The 17,470-nt window shown below is 35.1% G+C and overlaps 3 protein-coding genes across 3 annotated transcripts; 1 reads left to right on the top strand and 2 right to left on the bottom strand.

Annotated features, from left to right (window-relative positions):
- Window positions 1-2,349: 2,349 nt before the first annotated feature.
- On the bottom strand, window positions 2,350-6,046 carry LOC133029336 (uncharacterized). Its single transcript, XM_061101864.1, has 2 exons — window positions 5,211-6,046; window positions 2,350-5,134 (listed from the first exon to the last, which is right to left on the bottom strand). Exons 1-2 carry the CDS (start codon window positions 5,871-5,873, stop codon window positions 4,685-4,687), a joined length of 1,113 nt encoding a protein of 370 aa, XP_060957847.1. The 5' UTR covers window positions 5,874-6,046; the 3' UTR covers window positions 2,350-4,684.
- A 2,804-nt stretch (window positions 6,047-8,850) lies between these two features.
- Window positions 8,851-12,295, top strand: LOC115697270 (putative E3 ubiquitin-protein ligase XBAT31). The gene is made up of 8 exons (XM_030624203.2): window positions 8,851-9,308; window positions 9,435-9,494; window positions 9,598-9,669; window positions 9,773-9,894; window positions 9,993-10,133; window positions 10,226-10,333; window positions 10,722-10,977; window positions 11,486-12,295. The coding sequence occupies exons 1-8, from the start codon at window positions 9,129-9,131 to the stop codon at window positions 11,870-11,872; spliced, it is 1,326 nt and encodes a 441-aa protein (XP_030480063.1). The 5' UTR covers window positions 8,851-9,128; the 3' UTR covers window positions 11,873-12,295.
- A 158-nt stretch (window positions 12,296-12,453) lies between these two features.
- LOC115697269 (uncharacterized) lies at window positions 12,454-16,713 on the bottom strand. The gene is made up of 7 exons (XM_030624202.2): window positions 14,839-16,713; window positions 14,661-14,751; window positions 14,432-14,589; window positions 14,273-14,324; window positions 13,675-13,754; window positions 13,491-13,584; window positions 12,454-13,379 (listed from the first exon to the last, which is right to left on the bottom strand). The coding sequence occupies exons 1-7, from the start codon at window positions 16,534-16,536 to the stop codon at window positions 12,640-12,642; spliced, it is 2,913 nt and encodes a 970-aa protein (XP_030480062.1). The 5' UTR covers window positions 16,537-16,713; the 3' UTR covers window positions 12,454-12,639.
- Between the last annotated feature and the right edge of the window lie 757 nt (window positions 16,714-17,470).

The following is a 17,470-nucleotide window of genomic DNA, read 5'->3' as shown; positions in this document are numbered from 1 at the left end:
TAAATAAGGCAAATGGGCCTTCACAATTGGGGTAGTTCATGTGAGGGGGAGCTGGGTTCAGTATGTCGTACCCACTTCTATGGCCCCCAACTCTCACACAAGGCCCAAAAGAGAGGAATTTAACCTTAAAATAAACAATTGTTATTCATTGAATAAGCCCAAATCTAATTGGGCCTAAATAAATTTCCTTATGTCAAAATTTATTTTAGCAACCTAGTCCATTTACTTAGTAGAAACTTAAATGGGCTTCCTATATGCATCTAAGCCCAAAAGCAAACATATAGGCTCACACAGGTCAAATGATTTGGATGGGCCCTATCATGTTACTAGGTTTACACAGATGAAAGAAGTACAAAATTTACCTGTTACAAATTATTTATAAGATCTATCGTCAATTGGACTATGATTAAAATCAGATCATTGGATCATGATCTGTCACCAAGTTAATCATAGCAATTTAGATCAGATAAATAATAGGTTTGTTAAAAAAAGTTTTTGAATAAACAATATAAATAAACAAACATTGTCCATGTAACAGATGTGAATCAAGATATTAATATAATTAAATTATTATTCTTAAACTAACCAAATAAAGGAAACTAATTTTAAAATATCTAGGTTTATTTGGATCAAAATTAAATTAAATATCTAATAAGATCAATGATTTGAAAGGAAAGAATCTTCAATATCACTTTCAGATCTTATAATTTAATAAAATTGAAGTAATAAAATAAACTAATTTTAAAATAGATTTGGTTAGATAATTATTATTTTAGGAATAAAATAATAAATGAATAATAATTACCATAATTATATGTCAAAATATCTCAAATTAAGCAATATTCAAATCTCTACAAAAATATCGATGTTATTTAAATATTTAAGATATGATTTATAAATTTCTAATAAGGAAAAAATGATATATATATATATATATATATAGAAAAAATATCATTTTTATACTTATAATTTATAAATAATTAAATATTTAACAAAATAACAAATTTTTGAATTTGAAAAACATTATGGTAAGTTTATCTATAAAAATATCTATGTTAATTTCAAATTTATTAATTATTTAATTTGCCATATAAGATAATTTTAATATAATATTTTAAATAAAAAGACAAAGTTATCTTTTAATTTAAAATATCTTAAATATCAAAATATCTAATCTTATAATTAAATAATAAATAAATATTAAAGAAGTTAACAAATTTTTAAATCTGACCATAATAGGAAATATTTAAAAATTGGAAACAATCCAAAATAGAAATATTTAAAATTGGAAAAATTCCAAATTGAAAATATTTAAAATTGGAAACATTTCAATTTAGAAATATTTAAGAAAGGAAAAATGAATTTTGGGAAACAATCCCATGAAAAAATTGGATTTTTAGGGAAAAAACCTCAAAAATTCGCAATTTGTGGGAACTGCCAGGAAAGGCTGCATGCAGCAACCATGATTTCCAAACTTCCAAAATTCATATCTTTCTCAATTTTTATCGGAATCAAGTTCCGTAAAAACCAAAATTGCTTAATTTTTCACAAGGAATCCAAATAAAATATTTTTCATGGAAAACGAAACTGTACAACATCAACATTCATCAAACAACACATAAACCAACATGAAGCCATCCAAATCAACACAGAAACATGCAATCATCGTTTTAATTCATATTACATGAAAGTGAATCATTACCATGGCTCTGGTGCCAGTTGTTGGAAATTATTTTACCAGGATCTAGATTTACTAACAAGTATGTTGGATTAACAACCTAATATGAATTCTAAAACAATGAAAATAAACACATATAAAGTTAGAAAACCTTACAGTGGGTGCAGTGGAATAATATGACTCCTTCCGTTCAGATCTCTAGCCCTTGATTCCTTTCTGTAGCAGAGCATCACCAAGATCTGAACCTGGATCTTCTTTTCTCCTTCTTTGATGCAGAAATTCCATAGTCTTCCATACTATGATTGAGTTACCACTTGATGTGTGTGGGCACTACTCATCTCACAAGGATTTCGAAATTTCTCTCTATTTTTCTCTCTCAATTTCGTGGCTCATCATCCATGCAAGAGAAGAGAGCAAGGTTCCTTTATATAGGGAAAAGGGAGAGCACAACTTTCCAAATAAAACAGTTTCCTTAATTACTGTGTAATCAATTAACTGCCTTATTTAGTGTGATCCACCACTTTCCTATTATAGCTAGGCTTTGATTAGCAATTACATGGCAATTAAAAAATAAAAATAATAATTGGGAAACACAAAGGAGTGCTCGGCCCATAGAGGGAAATGGGCCTCACTTGGATTTTGCAGTTTCCTCAATTTTATTTCTATTTCTCCAAAAATGCCATTTTTCCAATTCTAATCATTTAAATGCCAAAACTAATTATTTAATAACTAAAATAGATTATTAAATAATATTGTCATTTAAAATAATTATTAATTAGACACGCAAAGTCTCTCAATTAATAATTAAGCCTAGAAACCCTTTTCTTTACGATTTCATCCTTAAACTGTGAGAATTCATAAAGTAGACATAGTCTAACTTTTAGAATTATAATTGATTAATTAAAATCAATTAACTGAGTCTTACAAGCAGTATGGCCTCAACTAGTATGGGGACCATGGGTCTATATAACCGAGCTTCCAATAAGTCGAACCGAATTTACCAAGTAAATTCCCTAACTTATTAATTCCTCATTGAATCCACACTTAGAACTTGGAATTGCACTCTCAGTCATATAGAAACGTTCTATATGTTCCACGATATAGACACGTCATCAGTTATCCATTGTTATAACCCTAATGTGATCAATGATCCTCTATATAGATGATTTACACTGTACAGGATTAAATTACCGTAACACCCTACAATGTATTTTATCCTTAAAACACTTAACCCTGTATAAATGATATTTCACCTAAGTGAAATGAGATCTCCACCATTTATCTTCGTTTGGTTAAGCTCGAAGGAAATCATCCTTTACTTCTATTTGCCAAATAGAAGCTATAGATTCCATATTTATGTTAGCGCTCCCATTCAATTGCATTACCATGTTCCCAAAATGTACGTATCACCCTGATACAAAACTAGGCTTAACTAACAAATCAAAGAACACGAGTAACACTCTTGAAATTAAGCCTAACCATATCAGGATTGAGATTATTTGATCTAGGATCAACAGGTGATATTGAATTAAATAGATATTACGGTAAGTTTTAACATATCTAATCAAAGTTCAATATCGGTCCCTTCCAATGTATACTCCATACATCCGATACTGGTAAACTTTGCCAATGTCCTGGAAAGGACATAACACTTTTCCAAGGTGTAAGAATACCTATCGCTGATTATACCATGTCAGTCTAAATCCAGTGTTCTGACAAATCAGGGAATCAACTTTTGAACATATAATTTAAGATTATATTCCACTGTGCTGACAACACTATAATCTTTAACCAACTCATATGTTCTGGACTTAAAAAGAATTCATACATTATATACATATAATCATGAAATAATTCATGTGAACCATGCAACATAAAATGTTATTTCTGATCTTTATTAATAAGTAAATCTGATTATATGAAATGAGTTTTATTTAGGGCATAAAACCCAACAGTAAGTTGAGGCACGAGGATCATGTCATGACTCTCGAATAGGCCAGCCTGCAGCAGCAAATTTGGTAGTAATTTTCCCACATTGCCAGGTGACGCTTCAATTCGTTCGGGGAAATCGATCCGAGGCTCGAGTCAAATATGTTCAACAACCAATGATCCAGATCTACCTCTAGTGCCACCCAATGCTTTGTTCCATTGAAGTAGAGGGCCATATATATTCTCTCCTTGTTCTTCCAACTGGCCAAGAATTGACTTTCATCCCCTCGAATCAAATCTAATATGCTCTCGTCCCACTGATAGTTAGCCTGCTCATCACCCGCAGCTTCCCACCGAGCAATAACTCCTGCTGAGAAAATACACGGCATTATGATACATCTATTTGGGTAGGCCTCGGGATAAAAGTGTTGCCGCCTCCTCATCAAATGGAATGCCGCATCCAAATGCTAAAACATGAAAATTAAATATGTCAGAGATTAAATAAAAAAGAGTTAGATAAAGTCTTTAAAAGCAAAAGCAGTAAAAAAGTCTTAAAAACTTACATCGTTGCCAAGCCAAAACTTCGGAGTATGCAGTTCGAGGAACCAAGACAAATGGTATCGACCGGTGAAGCACTCTCTCGGGTAATTATTCCCAATCTGGCCGAGTACCCAATTGTGAAAAGTCTTGAGCAGCTTCCGATCAACCACTCTAAGTGGGTCCGCATTCACGAGTGTCGAAGTAGCCCTAGCCTTCTTCTTCATTTCAGTGTACTCAGCGAACCACCTAGGCCGCCTTCTCTTCCTCCGGTTCTCCATGACTTCTGGAGTTGTCTCTAACACCTGCACCTCAGAATCCTGAGTATCCCCGATGCTGGTGATATTCGTCTTCTCAGGTGTACAGAACATGTCATCATCATCTGGTAATCATTTGGGAGAATGAAGTCATCTTCCGGTGTCCGAGCCTCCTCTTCCGGTTGTGGCTGTGGCTGTGGCTGTGAATTTGCTGCCGGCCTTCCAGGATCTTGCAGGAGCATCATTATGGTCTTCAACTGATCCATAATCGCTGTTTGTCCTCTTAGCAGAGCGGCCTGCCCCCTCTCCCCAGTCTCCAACCTTGCCAAAATGGCAGGGTATACTGGATCGCGAGCCTCTGAGGTGCTGGGAATAGAACTGACGGGGGAACAGGAGGATCCTGTGATGCTGCAAGTGGGTCAACACCAGACCCATCAGGAACTGAAGCTGGAGATGGGTCAACACTAGACCCATCTGGAATTGCAGGCGGTGCACGTGGTGGAGATGGTGGAGGTGGTGTAGAGTCTTTAAATATTCGGGCTGCCTCCGCTTGTTCTTCCAATGTGGAGGCAAGCTTTTCGGCCTGGCTTCGCAAAGCATCCTGTGTTGGTTGCCCATCCTCACCCAACACAAGTTCCTCCAAGTCAACAAATAACGGAGGCTGACCCCCGGTTATGTAACTCACAAACTCAATCTTGTTCGGCCGAGGACATAACATGGAGTACACTGTCAACTGAAAAATATAACAAATATATTAATATAATATATGGAAATTAACATGAATTCAACATAAAGCGTAACAAACTTACATTTTTAGCAAATAATCTGGTCACTTCATCCTTCCCGAGTGTAGTGTTCGGCTTACTCTCCCAGTTGACCATTCTCGGAAAGCGATGCGACCTCCTCACTGCATACTCGTTGCCCAGCTGTAATATGGCCTCGTATGCCCAATACTGCAACGCTGCAGCATAGCCGTAGGCTGAGTATTTTGCCTCCTTCTGAGTGACTCCCTTCTCAATCTTTTTCAACATCTTATTATTCACATCCAAGTAATCCTTGTTACAAGTTTCCATCAGCTTGGTGTAAGAAATCTTTCCCCAGGGGTACTCGTAGAAGAATGGAAGGTTATCAACCATTCTTATCACAAAAGGAGGAACGACAGTCTTCTCCTCCTTACCAGTGAGGACGCCCATAACAAACAAGGCCATCCCCAACTTGTAGACATCATCAGCTTCTGTGCAGCTCTCAAAAACTCTGCGCAGTTGGCCGAAGCTGATCGAAGCACTACCGTTGAAATATTCCTGAATCAACCGGTCAGAGCTTCCATTTTGTTTGATGTCTTCCTCAGTAGGGCCGGGCAACAAGTTTAACCCGGTGACCAAGCCGAACTCCACCCTCCCAAATCTACATCTCTTCCTTCCCTCATAGAAATGCACCTCGTCCGGCTTGTCAGATTTTATTTTGTGAAGCATCAATTGATGAAAAAATGCTCCTTAAAATTGGATGGGCGCTCTCTCGAAAATTTTTTGAAAGGGGATTCCCTCACTCTGTCTCATAGGTTGAATTCTTCAAATTTAACCTTAATCTTCGGGTAGTAGTAACTACCCCCGCGCCATGTGACACGACATGTGTAGTGGTCCGACACTGGAATTATAAGATGTGCAGTTTCTTGAAAAAAAAAAAAAACCAACAACGATAAATAATTAATAATAAAACCATAACCAATAATTGATAAAACAATAAAAAATAAAACAATAATTCATAATTAATAATTAATAATTAAACAATAATCAATAAAACAATAAAAATTAAAAAAAAAAAATTACTAATTTATACTAAAACAATAATTCATAAGTAATAAACAATAAAAGATAAAACAATAATTAATAAAACAATAATTAATTATTAAAAAAACAATAAAAAATAAAAAAATAATTAAAAATTATTAAAACAATAAAAAATAATACAATAATTAATAATAAAACAATAATTAATAAAAAAACAATAATTAATAAAACAATAAAAAAATAATAATATAACAATAATTAATAATTAATAAAACAATAAAAAATAATACAATAATTAATCATTAATAATAAAACAATAATCAATAAATAATAAAAAATTAATAAGACAATAAAAATAAATACAAAAATTAATATTTAATAATAAAACAATAATTAATAATTAATACAAATTAATAATTAATAATTAATAATTAATAATTAGTAAAAAAATAATAATTAATAAAACAATACAAATTAATACAATAATTAATAATTAATAATTAAATAATTAATAAAAATTAATAATTAATAACTAATAATTAGTAAAAAAAATAATAAATAATAACACAATACAAATTAATACAATAATTAATAATAAAACATTAATTAATAATTAATAAAAATACAATAATTAATAAAATAATAAAAAATTAATACAAAAATTAATAATTAATAATAAAACAATAATTAATAAATAATATAAAACAATTATTAATCAAAAAAAAAAATAGAACAATCACTAAATACTTATTAATAATTAATACTAAAACAATAATTAATAATTAATACTAAAATAATAATTAATAAAACAATAAAAATTAAAACAATAATTAATAATTAATAATAAATTAAAAATTATTACTTAACAATAATTAATTAAAAAATACTTATTAAGTCATTAAAAATAAATTAATACCTAAAACAATCACTAAATAATATAATAATAAATTAATACCTAAAACAATTACTAAATCATTAATATTTTAAAAAAAAAAATTATCTCGGGTCCGATTGGCCCGATAGGGTACCCATCGGACCCATCGGTCCAATCGGACCCATCGGACATAACTCCCTGCCCATACAGATCACTCCGAACCCCCACCCATCGGACCCCTTAAATCGTACCATCAGACCCGACCCCAAAGGCACCATCGGACCCATACTCAGACCCACAATCGGACCATCGGACCGACCTGCACCCCATCGGGCCGGCCTTCTTCACCAGATCCGAAGGCTATTTTCACAGTCAGAATCCGATTTTCACGGATCCGAATCCCATTTTCACAATAAAACTTAAATCTAACCAATAATATCTCACAAACAATCTCAAACAAAATAAATCTTTAAATCCTTTCTAAAAAAAAACAAAAAAAAAACCACATACCTTTGACATTTTCAGAGTGGGTCGGGGTTGCGAGTTGGTCCGAGTGTGTGCTCAACGTTGGGGTTGCGAGTTCTTCGTCCGACTGTGTGGGTTTTTTGGGTTTGGTGTGGGTTTGGTGTTCGGCTGAGAGAGACGAAGAGAGAGGAAGAGAGAGGCTGATTACAAATGAGAGGAGTAGTTTAGGAAAATTGGTAAAATGGTCCTATATTACCAATTTTAATAACTTCACATTTAGGAGAAAAAATTTTAGGTAATGGAAGTATAGGAATTCAAATTTACTTCTTAAAAAAAAAACTACTATTCAAATTATTTCAATGATCCTTTAAGAAAAGATATTAAGTCCATGATTCATGAAAATTATGTGGCGGCTAGAAAGGGAAAACATAACAAAAAGAAAAACACAAAAAGTTGACTGCCAACATTATGAGAAAAATGTGTTGAAAATTTGCTTTAAGAAAAAGAAATTTTTAAAAACTGCAATAAAATAAAAGAAATGAGTCATGTGTGAAATGAACTCCATTTTTTTGACAAAGAAAGAGACTCAAATAATAAAATAATAACAAAGTAAAATAATAATAATAACATAAAATAATATAAAGGTAATATGGATGAATGAGATTGGATGCCTTTTTTATTAATTAACTAGTATATTGTTACGTGCATCGTACGTATGCTATGTTTTATATTAAGTATTACATTATGAGTTCGGAAGGAAATAAATGAATCAAAAATAAATAATATTTAATTTAGAGAGATTTAAATAATAAATTTAAATTTAACTTTTATGTCCAGTATAATGGAGTTTAAATTAAACTACAAATGTTAGTAAAAACATATTGGAAACAATAATAATAAGGTTATAATATATGTTGCATTTGTTCCAGTTCAAATATTATAAAATTAAGAATAACTAACACTTGAAGGAACATTCTCACTACCAAGAAGAAATCTTAGATATGGAGTTAAAAACAGAGCAAAATCAAAATTAATGTGTACAAGTATTCTTAAGAAGCTACCACTGTCAGCCTACCAGAAATCATGAATTTTAACAATGCTAAGTGAACTGCATTCTGACCTTTAGCTTGGACATTCTTGTAAAATTGTAGTTTGTTAGAGAGATATGTAAGTTAATCGTAAATATTATTTAATTTTATGGGTTTAATTAAACCAAGAATCGTTAAACCAAGAATTGCCGTTAGACACTTTTAATATATAAAGATATAGTGTTAATATTTGACATTGAATAAATAGCCTTATATTTAACTCTTCAATCAAACTAAAATTTGAAATTTATAAATAAAATAGATTGCTCATTTTAAAAAATAATAATATATAAATAAATAAAATAGATTGCAGGTACGGTCAGCTGCCCGAAATCTCGGCGGGCAAGTCCAAGCTCCAACGAACCCCTTCTCTCTGCCCATTACTTAGATTACCTTTTGCTCTCAACCTCAAGCTCAACCAAAGGTCCTGACTCCACCACACCAGCGTAGACAGCGGCGTGTGGGGAAACGCTCCCATGTACTGCTGACTTCACGTTCGGACTACACAGAGAAATGGGTCAGGGCTTGAGCTGCAGGGAGCGCCGTGAAAATGCTCTTTTTGGAGCTATCAGAGATGGTGAACTTGAGCTCGTCGAAGCCCTGGCGGAGGCTGATCGATCCTCATTGGCGCAGACCAAAGGTCGAGGCAAGCTGTCTCCACTGCATGTGGCGGCCGCCAATGGTCGATTCGAGGTGAGTGATGAGTTTTTGGTTTCATTTCTTTTCTTCTCTTGATTGGCCTTGATCACAGATTTTTGCTTTGTTTGTTTCTTGGGAAAATAATGACATGGGTTTTTTTTGGTTTCGTTGACAAAGTAGGTTCTTTCCATGATCTTGGATCGGTGTGGTAACCCAGACATTCTGAATCGTCAGAGACAAGTATGTTAGTGTATCTTTTTGAAATCAAGAAACATACTTTTTTGTTTTGTTTGCATTGATTTGCAACTTTTGTCATTAATGAGTTGTTCTATGCTTGATTTAGACTCCATTAATGCTGGCTACTATGCATGGAAAGATCGCTTGTGTACAGAGACTTATAGAAGCAGGAGCTAATGTAAGTTCAAATACGTTATGTATTTACCATTTAAACGATTATTTCGCTAAAAGAGCCATTGATCGAGTACTGATCATCATGGATTGCGTGTATAATGTATTAGATATTGATGTTTGATTCCGTAAATGGAAGAACCTGTCTGCATTATGCTTCTTACTATGGTCATTCAGATTGCTTGAAAGCCATTCTCTCCGCTGCTCGCTCAGACCCTGTTGCAAATTCTTGGTGAATACTCTTTCTCGCACACATGTTTTCTCCCATTTTTCTTTTATTTTTCCTGGTTAGATGATTAACATTTGACTTTTTCTGTATGGTAATGGCAGGGGATTTGCAAGATTTGTTAATATAAGAGATGCAGGTGGGGCTACCCCACTGCATTTAGCAGCACGTCAAAGAAGATCTGAGTGTGTTCATGTCCTTTTAGATCATGGAGCTCTTGTATGTGCATCTACCGGTGGATATAGGTAATACTCTATGTTGGTGGATACGGATGTTTTATCTTATCAAGTGATGATCTTCCATGATCCATTTAGATTGATGGAAGTTCCATTTGCAGCTATCCAGGAAGTACGCCTCTTCACTTGGCTGCTCGTGGAGGTTCTTTGGAGTGTGTTCGTGAGTTGCTTGCATGGGGAGCAAATAGGCTTCAACTAGACTCATCTGGGTACCCTCTTTGAACCAAAATTCCAAATACATAAATGATTGCACATTATGCTCTAAATTGGAGGGGATCCTTAAGATGAAAATACAGTTGCCTATCTCAACATTGTGATAAAGTTAGTTATTTTAAAGTAAAAGAATTTTGTTCTTAAATAGAGACTTAACATTGATATAAAAAATATAAAAAATGAAGCTTTGTTTTTGTCCATTGTTAATTCAAGCAGAAAAAATTGCCATTGAAAGCAATTTCGTAACAACCCCACCAAAAACTAAATATAAGTAAAATCAAAATAAATTTATAATAAAACTAAGTACTCAGATTAGGAACAATGGAGAGTGGACTAGTTTATGCAGGATGACTTGTATAGTAATGTTCTATTCAACTATCGCAGGAGAATACCATTTACAGTTGCTTTGAAGAACAAGAATCGGGCTTGTGCAGCTTTGCTGAACCCCTCAGCAGCAGAGCCTCTTGTATGGCCATCTCCTTTGAAGTTCATCAGTGAGCTTAATCCAGATGCGAAGGCATTGTTAGAGAGGGCCTTAATGGAAGCTAATTTGGAGAGAGAGAAAGCTATATTGAAAGAGGCAGTCTCAGAATCATCTCCTTTGAATCCTGATATTGAGATTGATGATAATGTCTCTGAGGTAATTTGTTCTCTTTCTGCTTTTATTTGAAATCATCTAACACTGATTACTTGGAATCAAATTTAGTGCAAGTCTTTTTTGAATATTGTTTAGGAGTGTGTGAATGTACTAAATTCCCTTTCTTTTTTGTTTTTTTGACAGTTAGTATTTTATTAAAGGCATTTGAATACGTTTGAATTCTTCCTTTAGGCCCCCTGTTGACATCCATAGCAGAAAATCTGTACCCTTATACAAACAGTTACCAAAATTCAAGCTAGACATAATCCAGCAAATATTATACCAGAATTTTTTTAAGGATTTTCTCTTATGCATTTGGGGTTTATCCGTTTATGAAGCTAATTGCTGTTTTTTTATATTTTCCTCATTTAATTAGTAAAACAGAGGGATAAAATTTTCTCTTGAGATGCTTGTCCTAAGTGGAAAGTCCAAAAAATATTATATATATTCCTTTTATTTAAAAAAAAAATAATTTTTCCTTTGTATTAACTTCGGAAAATATTTGAAACAGGCTAGCGAGGTTGAGCTTTGCTGCATATGTTTTGACCAGCTGTGCACCATTGAGATCAGACCATGTGGTCATCAAATGTGTGCTCACTGCTTACTAGCCCTGTGCTGCCATAAGAAACCCCATTTAATGGCAACATGTGCTGCAGCCCCATTGTGTCCCTTCTGCCGAAGCAGTATTAGCCAACTAGTTGTTGCAAACATCAACACCAATAATGAGAGAGAAGTAGAAAGTAGTCCTTCAAAGCCGAGGAGATCAAGAAAGTCTAATTTTAGTGAAGGTAGCAGCAGCTTCAAGAGCTTATCAGCTATGGGCTCATTTGGGAGGATGGGTGGACGCAATTCAGGAAAAGTGGCTGCTGAATCGAGTGAGGATGTTGACAAGCCCTAAAATGAAGCTTGTGATGTTTGTTTTTTTAAGAGTAATGCTGACAATCCAGCGGATGAACTCTCCCAGACTTTCTTCCAAGGGAATTGCTTGGATCTTGTTGGGGGAAGTGAGTACAAGTCTTTGAATACAAGTTTAGCGTGATCTCGATTTGCTAAGCATATACGAGGATTGTTGCATCTTGTTTCATGCTTTGTTTTTATTTTATTTTATTTTAGATTGAAGCAGCAGCAATGCTTCTAGAGTTCTCCTTTTCCAGATCCTTATGTGATCCCTATATGTAACAATCATTAAGGCTATTTATTATCTTTTGAGAGAACAAGTCTATGAGCACTGTAAAAAAAATATTGTCTCTCCTTTGGCCATGGAAGGAAGAGACGAACAATCTTAATTATGTCTATTATATATCACGCTCCTTTCAGTTTAGGAAGAACAGTTTCCTCGCAGAACAGAAGTATGGTAGCAAATATAAGTTTTTGCAACCCTCGAACTATTATGAAGAAATTCTTTGCATAACTTAGCCAAGTTCAGGTCAGAAGAAGGGGTATTTGGTTTTTACTTGTGAGTTTCTTGAGCTGTGGTCAGAGGACAAATGTTTGTCTCTGTTTTCATTGATAAAAAATAGACTGAACTGAATGATGATTTACATTTATATAATTTTAATTGAATATCTAGCTCTACAATTGTTTCTGTGAAAAAACACGAGAGTATTGTGTTGTGTATGTTGCTGTATTGTGTATGGTCCTAGAACTTGTTGCACACACTAATCACTATGCTTGGCTTCCAAAAAGACTGGTTTGTCGACCAACTTTCCGAGGCAACCCAAAATTCTGATAAGCTTTGATTTCACCACCTAGCCCTGCTGTCACAATAACCATCCCCCACGCAGTTGCTTGGATACTTTGACTTCCATGGTTACCACCAATGTCAAACCAAGGCCAAGACGAAGACCATGAGGAAGATGGTGTTGCACCTGATGCCGATATAGATGGTGAATCACCATACCTTATTGTCTCTGCTTCGGAATTGAAGGACTCTCCAACATAGCCACATTCCATTTGAGAAACTTGACCAAGCTCCTCTTCTGGCTGATTGTTCTCCAACGACGAAGAGGCACCAGTAGTACCTTTCTTGGGCAATGGTGGTAAATGTCGTTTGCTATTACCTGTTGGTGCTGCTGCTGCTGCAGCAGAGGAGACTTCATCTCGAGTGGGTGACTCAGGAGCTGAAGGTGAGGCTGAATAGCGTTTGGAGTGGCGTTTTGAATGATGTAATGGGACAGAAGGGGGATCGCCTTTGATGGTACCTGGCCATGGGATTGCTACTGAAACGTCTCTACATTGGAAATGCTCATATGATCTTGTGTTAATGACGGGTCTTCTTCCTGAGACTGGTTGCCTAGCCTCTTCACGCTTCCATACATATACTTGAGAGTCTTCACTTGCAGATATGATATATTTCCCATTCTCAGTGAATGCTGCTGTTATTTGACTACTTGTATTGCGAAATCCTGTTTGTTGTTATATAAAATGTTCAATATCAAAAGAAATGAGTTAGAATTATAATATCCTTTTACTCTTTCATTCGGCCAGAGATAACTGAGTAAGAGTAATGGAGGTACCTTTGAACTTGTGAACTGGGTTTGCACCATCCACTATTCTTACCCGAGAATCAGCAGAGGTAACAAGCAATTCAGATGGATTTGTGGGAGAAAACTGGTTCATTTATACCACTTTTGGGTGTAAGATAAAAGTTTGAAAAAAAAAAGAAGAAATAAATTAAAATTATAACATTATTGTAATTACCTGAAAACCTGTAATCTTTTTGGCCTGAGATTTCTTCTTGGATTGAAAATCAACCTGACTTGTTTGACTCAATTTGCAATCTGGGTCCACCAAAGACAATCCAATGAATTAATGAAACCAAAACTAAATCGATTATATATATATATATATAAAATATATATTTTGGTTAATTTTTTATTTCAAAATTTTTACATGTATCAAATTATGCTCTTGAATGTCAGGTCGTTAAAAATTTTTCTTGAACTATTGGGATTGTTGAATTTAAAGACTTTGTCTAAGTTCATTTAATTTTGCTAATATAGCGATTGACCATATACAAATCGTGCCTCCCGAACTTTAATATTTACAAAATTATACCCCTGAACTTTAATATGTATTGAATTGTGCTACTAATTTTCATACAGGTTAGACTTTTTTTAATATAATTGAGCAAAAATATTTAAATCTAACAATCTCAATAGTTAGAGAAAAATTTTTAACGATCAAAAAAATCCAGGGGACATAATTTGGTACATGTCAAAATCAATGACAAAAATCTAAATTAGCCTTATAGTTAAGGTGTTCAGGAACACCATGAGAGTCACATTCTTTGTCCTACCTTCTGTACTGTACATGCGACAGCTACCTTTGTGTGAACCAATAAAAGCACCCTGCAAATTATGAGAAAATGTTACCAAAGATTTCAAAACAAGACACCAAATTTTTTTTTCTCATACACATTTTTAAAACAGTAGGTAAAATGAAATGGGAGGTGAACCTTGCCATCAGGGGTGTAGCAAGCAGCAGTAACCATCTCATGAAGATCAGTCCAATCCACAACTTGTCTATCGGGTATGTTCCAAATCCTAACCTTGGCATCAAGTGAGCCACTGATGAAGTAGTCATCATTCATTGGATTAAACTGTATGCAAGTTACTGCCATAACGAAACACAAAAATCAAACCAAATAATCAACATGTTACATCACAACCAATCCAATTTCATACCATAATCGTTGTGAGCAAACATTCTTAAACAGCTCTTGCTTTCTAAATCCCATAGTCTAACGGTTTTGTCCATTGATGATGAAAGAAGCAACTGTTAATCGATCACAAACAAAAAATATTCATGTTCAGTTCAGGTTAAACACAAAAGAAATTAGAAACCTTTTCACATAACATATACCTGATCTCTTGACCAAGACAAATCCAGAACATCATCCAAATGGCCAGTGAAATTGCAAAATGGTTTGTCTGAGAGAGCAAACACCGTTTCAGGCACGTGAACATAGTCAGGAATGGTATTGGTGCCACCTCTTCTACTAGATGACCCTTTCCCTTTCTTCCTCCTCTCCGATGGCATCAAAGGAGCATCAGCAAGAGATTGTGGCCGCTCCGGCGAGTTACAAATCGAGGGATGAAGGGGCGTATTGGCGTTCCCTTCCTCTCTCAATGACATAATCCCACACTCCTGCACTTCCCACACTCGAACTATCCTATCTTCCCCTGCACTCGCTAGAAAATGGGCATCCATACTGAACTTGATACACCAGATCGAGCCTTCATGGGCTTGAATCTCTTGACAACAATGCAAAGCCGATAACTCCTTATAAGATTTTCCTGTCTGCCGAACTTTAATCCAATCCGAACTAGCAGTATTGGAGTTCTTTGCAGGCTTATTATGCTCAGCCCCAGCTGCAGCAGGCGGTGGGGGCAATGGTGGCAGAGCCTCCCTTTCTTTCTCACAAATGAATCCACTCATAGAAGAAGCCACACCCTTTATGCTATTTTTGAGAAGAGCAACACCTCTTCTCTTGCTCATCCTCAAACTCCTTGATATGTAAGAATTAGAAATACCCACTTTCCTATTACTCCCGCCAACTCTGCTGCCGGTAACGTTTTCGCGACGCATTAATTCTTTAACGACGGGAGAATAGCCAACGCACTTCTCGAACTCTTCCATGGTGAGTTGCTTCCCTGTTTGAAGGTCACTGAGCCTGTTCCACATCCCATCTTCGCCATATTCATTGACGATAAACTCTGTCCCTGTATCTAAATTCTTGATGAGGAAGAAAGCCCCAAATCTGCTAGAGGAAACCAATGAAGACAGAGCACCACGACCACCACTATTTCTGTGCCTGATCGAACGTCCTACGATGGTACTCGGATGATCCCTCGGCGAAACTCGGATCGTATCGGCATAAGGGCATATACGAGCCCTTGGAGCCAAAATGGCTGAGTAAGTTCTAGTGATCCTCTGTTTTGAATTCATACCGATCATATCTTGCAGCCGTAGTTTCTCGAGGGTAAAAGACTCGATATCACTATCCGAACGAGACCTCACAAGCACAACCGGAAATTGAGGAGACGGCGAAGACGGAGAAGATGAAGCTGAAGGCGAAGGGTCTTGTTTAGGATCAACGTCGGAGCAGGTTGCAGCATTGTTTTCCGGTTTAGCCGCGACGACAATGCTGCTAACCCTCAATAGATCCTTCTCCGCTGCCAATCCCATTCCCTGAAGCAACCGTTTACGACGCTCCTTGATAGAGCCTGGAGCAGCCATCCATACATCGTAGTTTGCAGCGCCTGCAACAGAGACGACGGCTGAGGAAGGAGTGTTGGGATCGGAGAAGTTACGTAGGAAATCGGCAGAGCGAGCGGTTGAGACAGTGGAGGCGAAGGACATGCGACAATCGTCGAAGCCATCGTCGTCAGAAGAAGAGAGGTCGAGATCGATTGCGAGTGCGGAGGAGATTCGGTCGAAAGATTCGAAGAAGCGGTCGTCGTCATCGTCGTCCTTGAGAGCGTCCCAGTTCATGGTCAAGGTCCTGAGTCGTTCCATGGTGGCACATTGGGGCGGTGGCTGAGACGGTTGTGGAGACATTGAAGATGGAACGAAAAGAAATGATTTTGAGTGAATGGAATGAATTTTAGAGAGAAAAAATAGAGAAAGAGAAGTTTGTTCGTTAATTATAAAACGGTTACGTAGGGAAATGAATGATAAGCATTCCTACCATAATTAATTTATTAAATTGAAAAATAGAAATGATTTTAATCGTAATATCGTTTACATCTCCTCACGTCTTTTACTAGTTTTTTTTTTGTATCTCCTCAATTATTATTATTATTATTATTATTATTATTATTATTATTATTATTATTATTATTATTACAAAGTCAAATCAGAGTCAAATGAGAAAATATTACAATATGTGTAGCATCGTGCTAATGCCTATCCATCTCTCCTCAATTCTTCACAATTCCACATCAAAAAAAAAGAAAGTTATAAAATTATTATGAATTTACTAAAATATAGAAGATGAATATCTCAAAAAAAAAAAATATAGAAGATGAAAAGATTTATATAAGAATTAAGAAACTATATCGCGCTTCGTAACATTTGAGAATGATAAATATTTAAGTAATTTTTATATTTTTATAGGTACCGTTTGGTAACACTTTTGTTTTTTAATTTTTTAATCACAAAATGAAAGTAAAATTTTTGTTTTTAAAAAATAAAAATGCCTTTGGTAACCACTTTTATTTTTCAATTTTAAAAACAGAAAACAAAAGTATATTCTGTAAATGTCATTTTTATTTTTATTTTTTGATTTTATTTAAGTCGGGTCAAGATCCGGGGTTGGATTCAGGTTCGGGTCAGAAGCCGGGTTCAGCGCCAAGGCCGTGAGTAGACTATCCAACTATCCGGGGTTGGATCGAAAGTAGACTATCCAACTCAATAACAACATCTTGAATACCCTTTCTCTTGACCCAACTGAGTGCTTCCTCAATCCCCATTATCTCGGCCAACTCGGGTT

This window comes from Cannabis sativa, chromosome 7 (assembly GCF_029168945.1).
Source record: "Cannabis sativa cultivar Pink pepper isolate KNU-18-1 chromosome 7, ASM2916894v1, whole genome shotgun sequence".
Classification (NCBI taxonomy): Eukaryota; Viridiplantae; Streptophyta; class Magnoliopsida; order Rosales; family Cannabaceae; genus Cannabis; species Cannabis sativa.
Note: the sequence above shows the minus strand (reverse complement) of the source record. Positions and strands in the feature narration are given on the sequence as shown.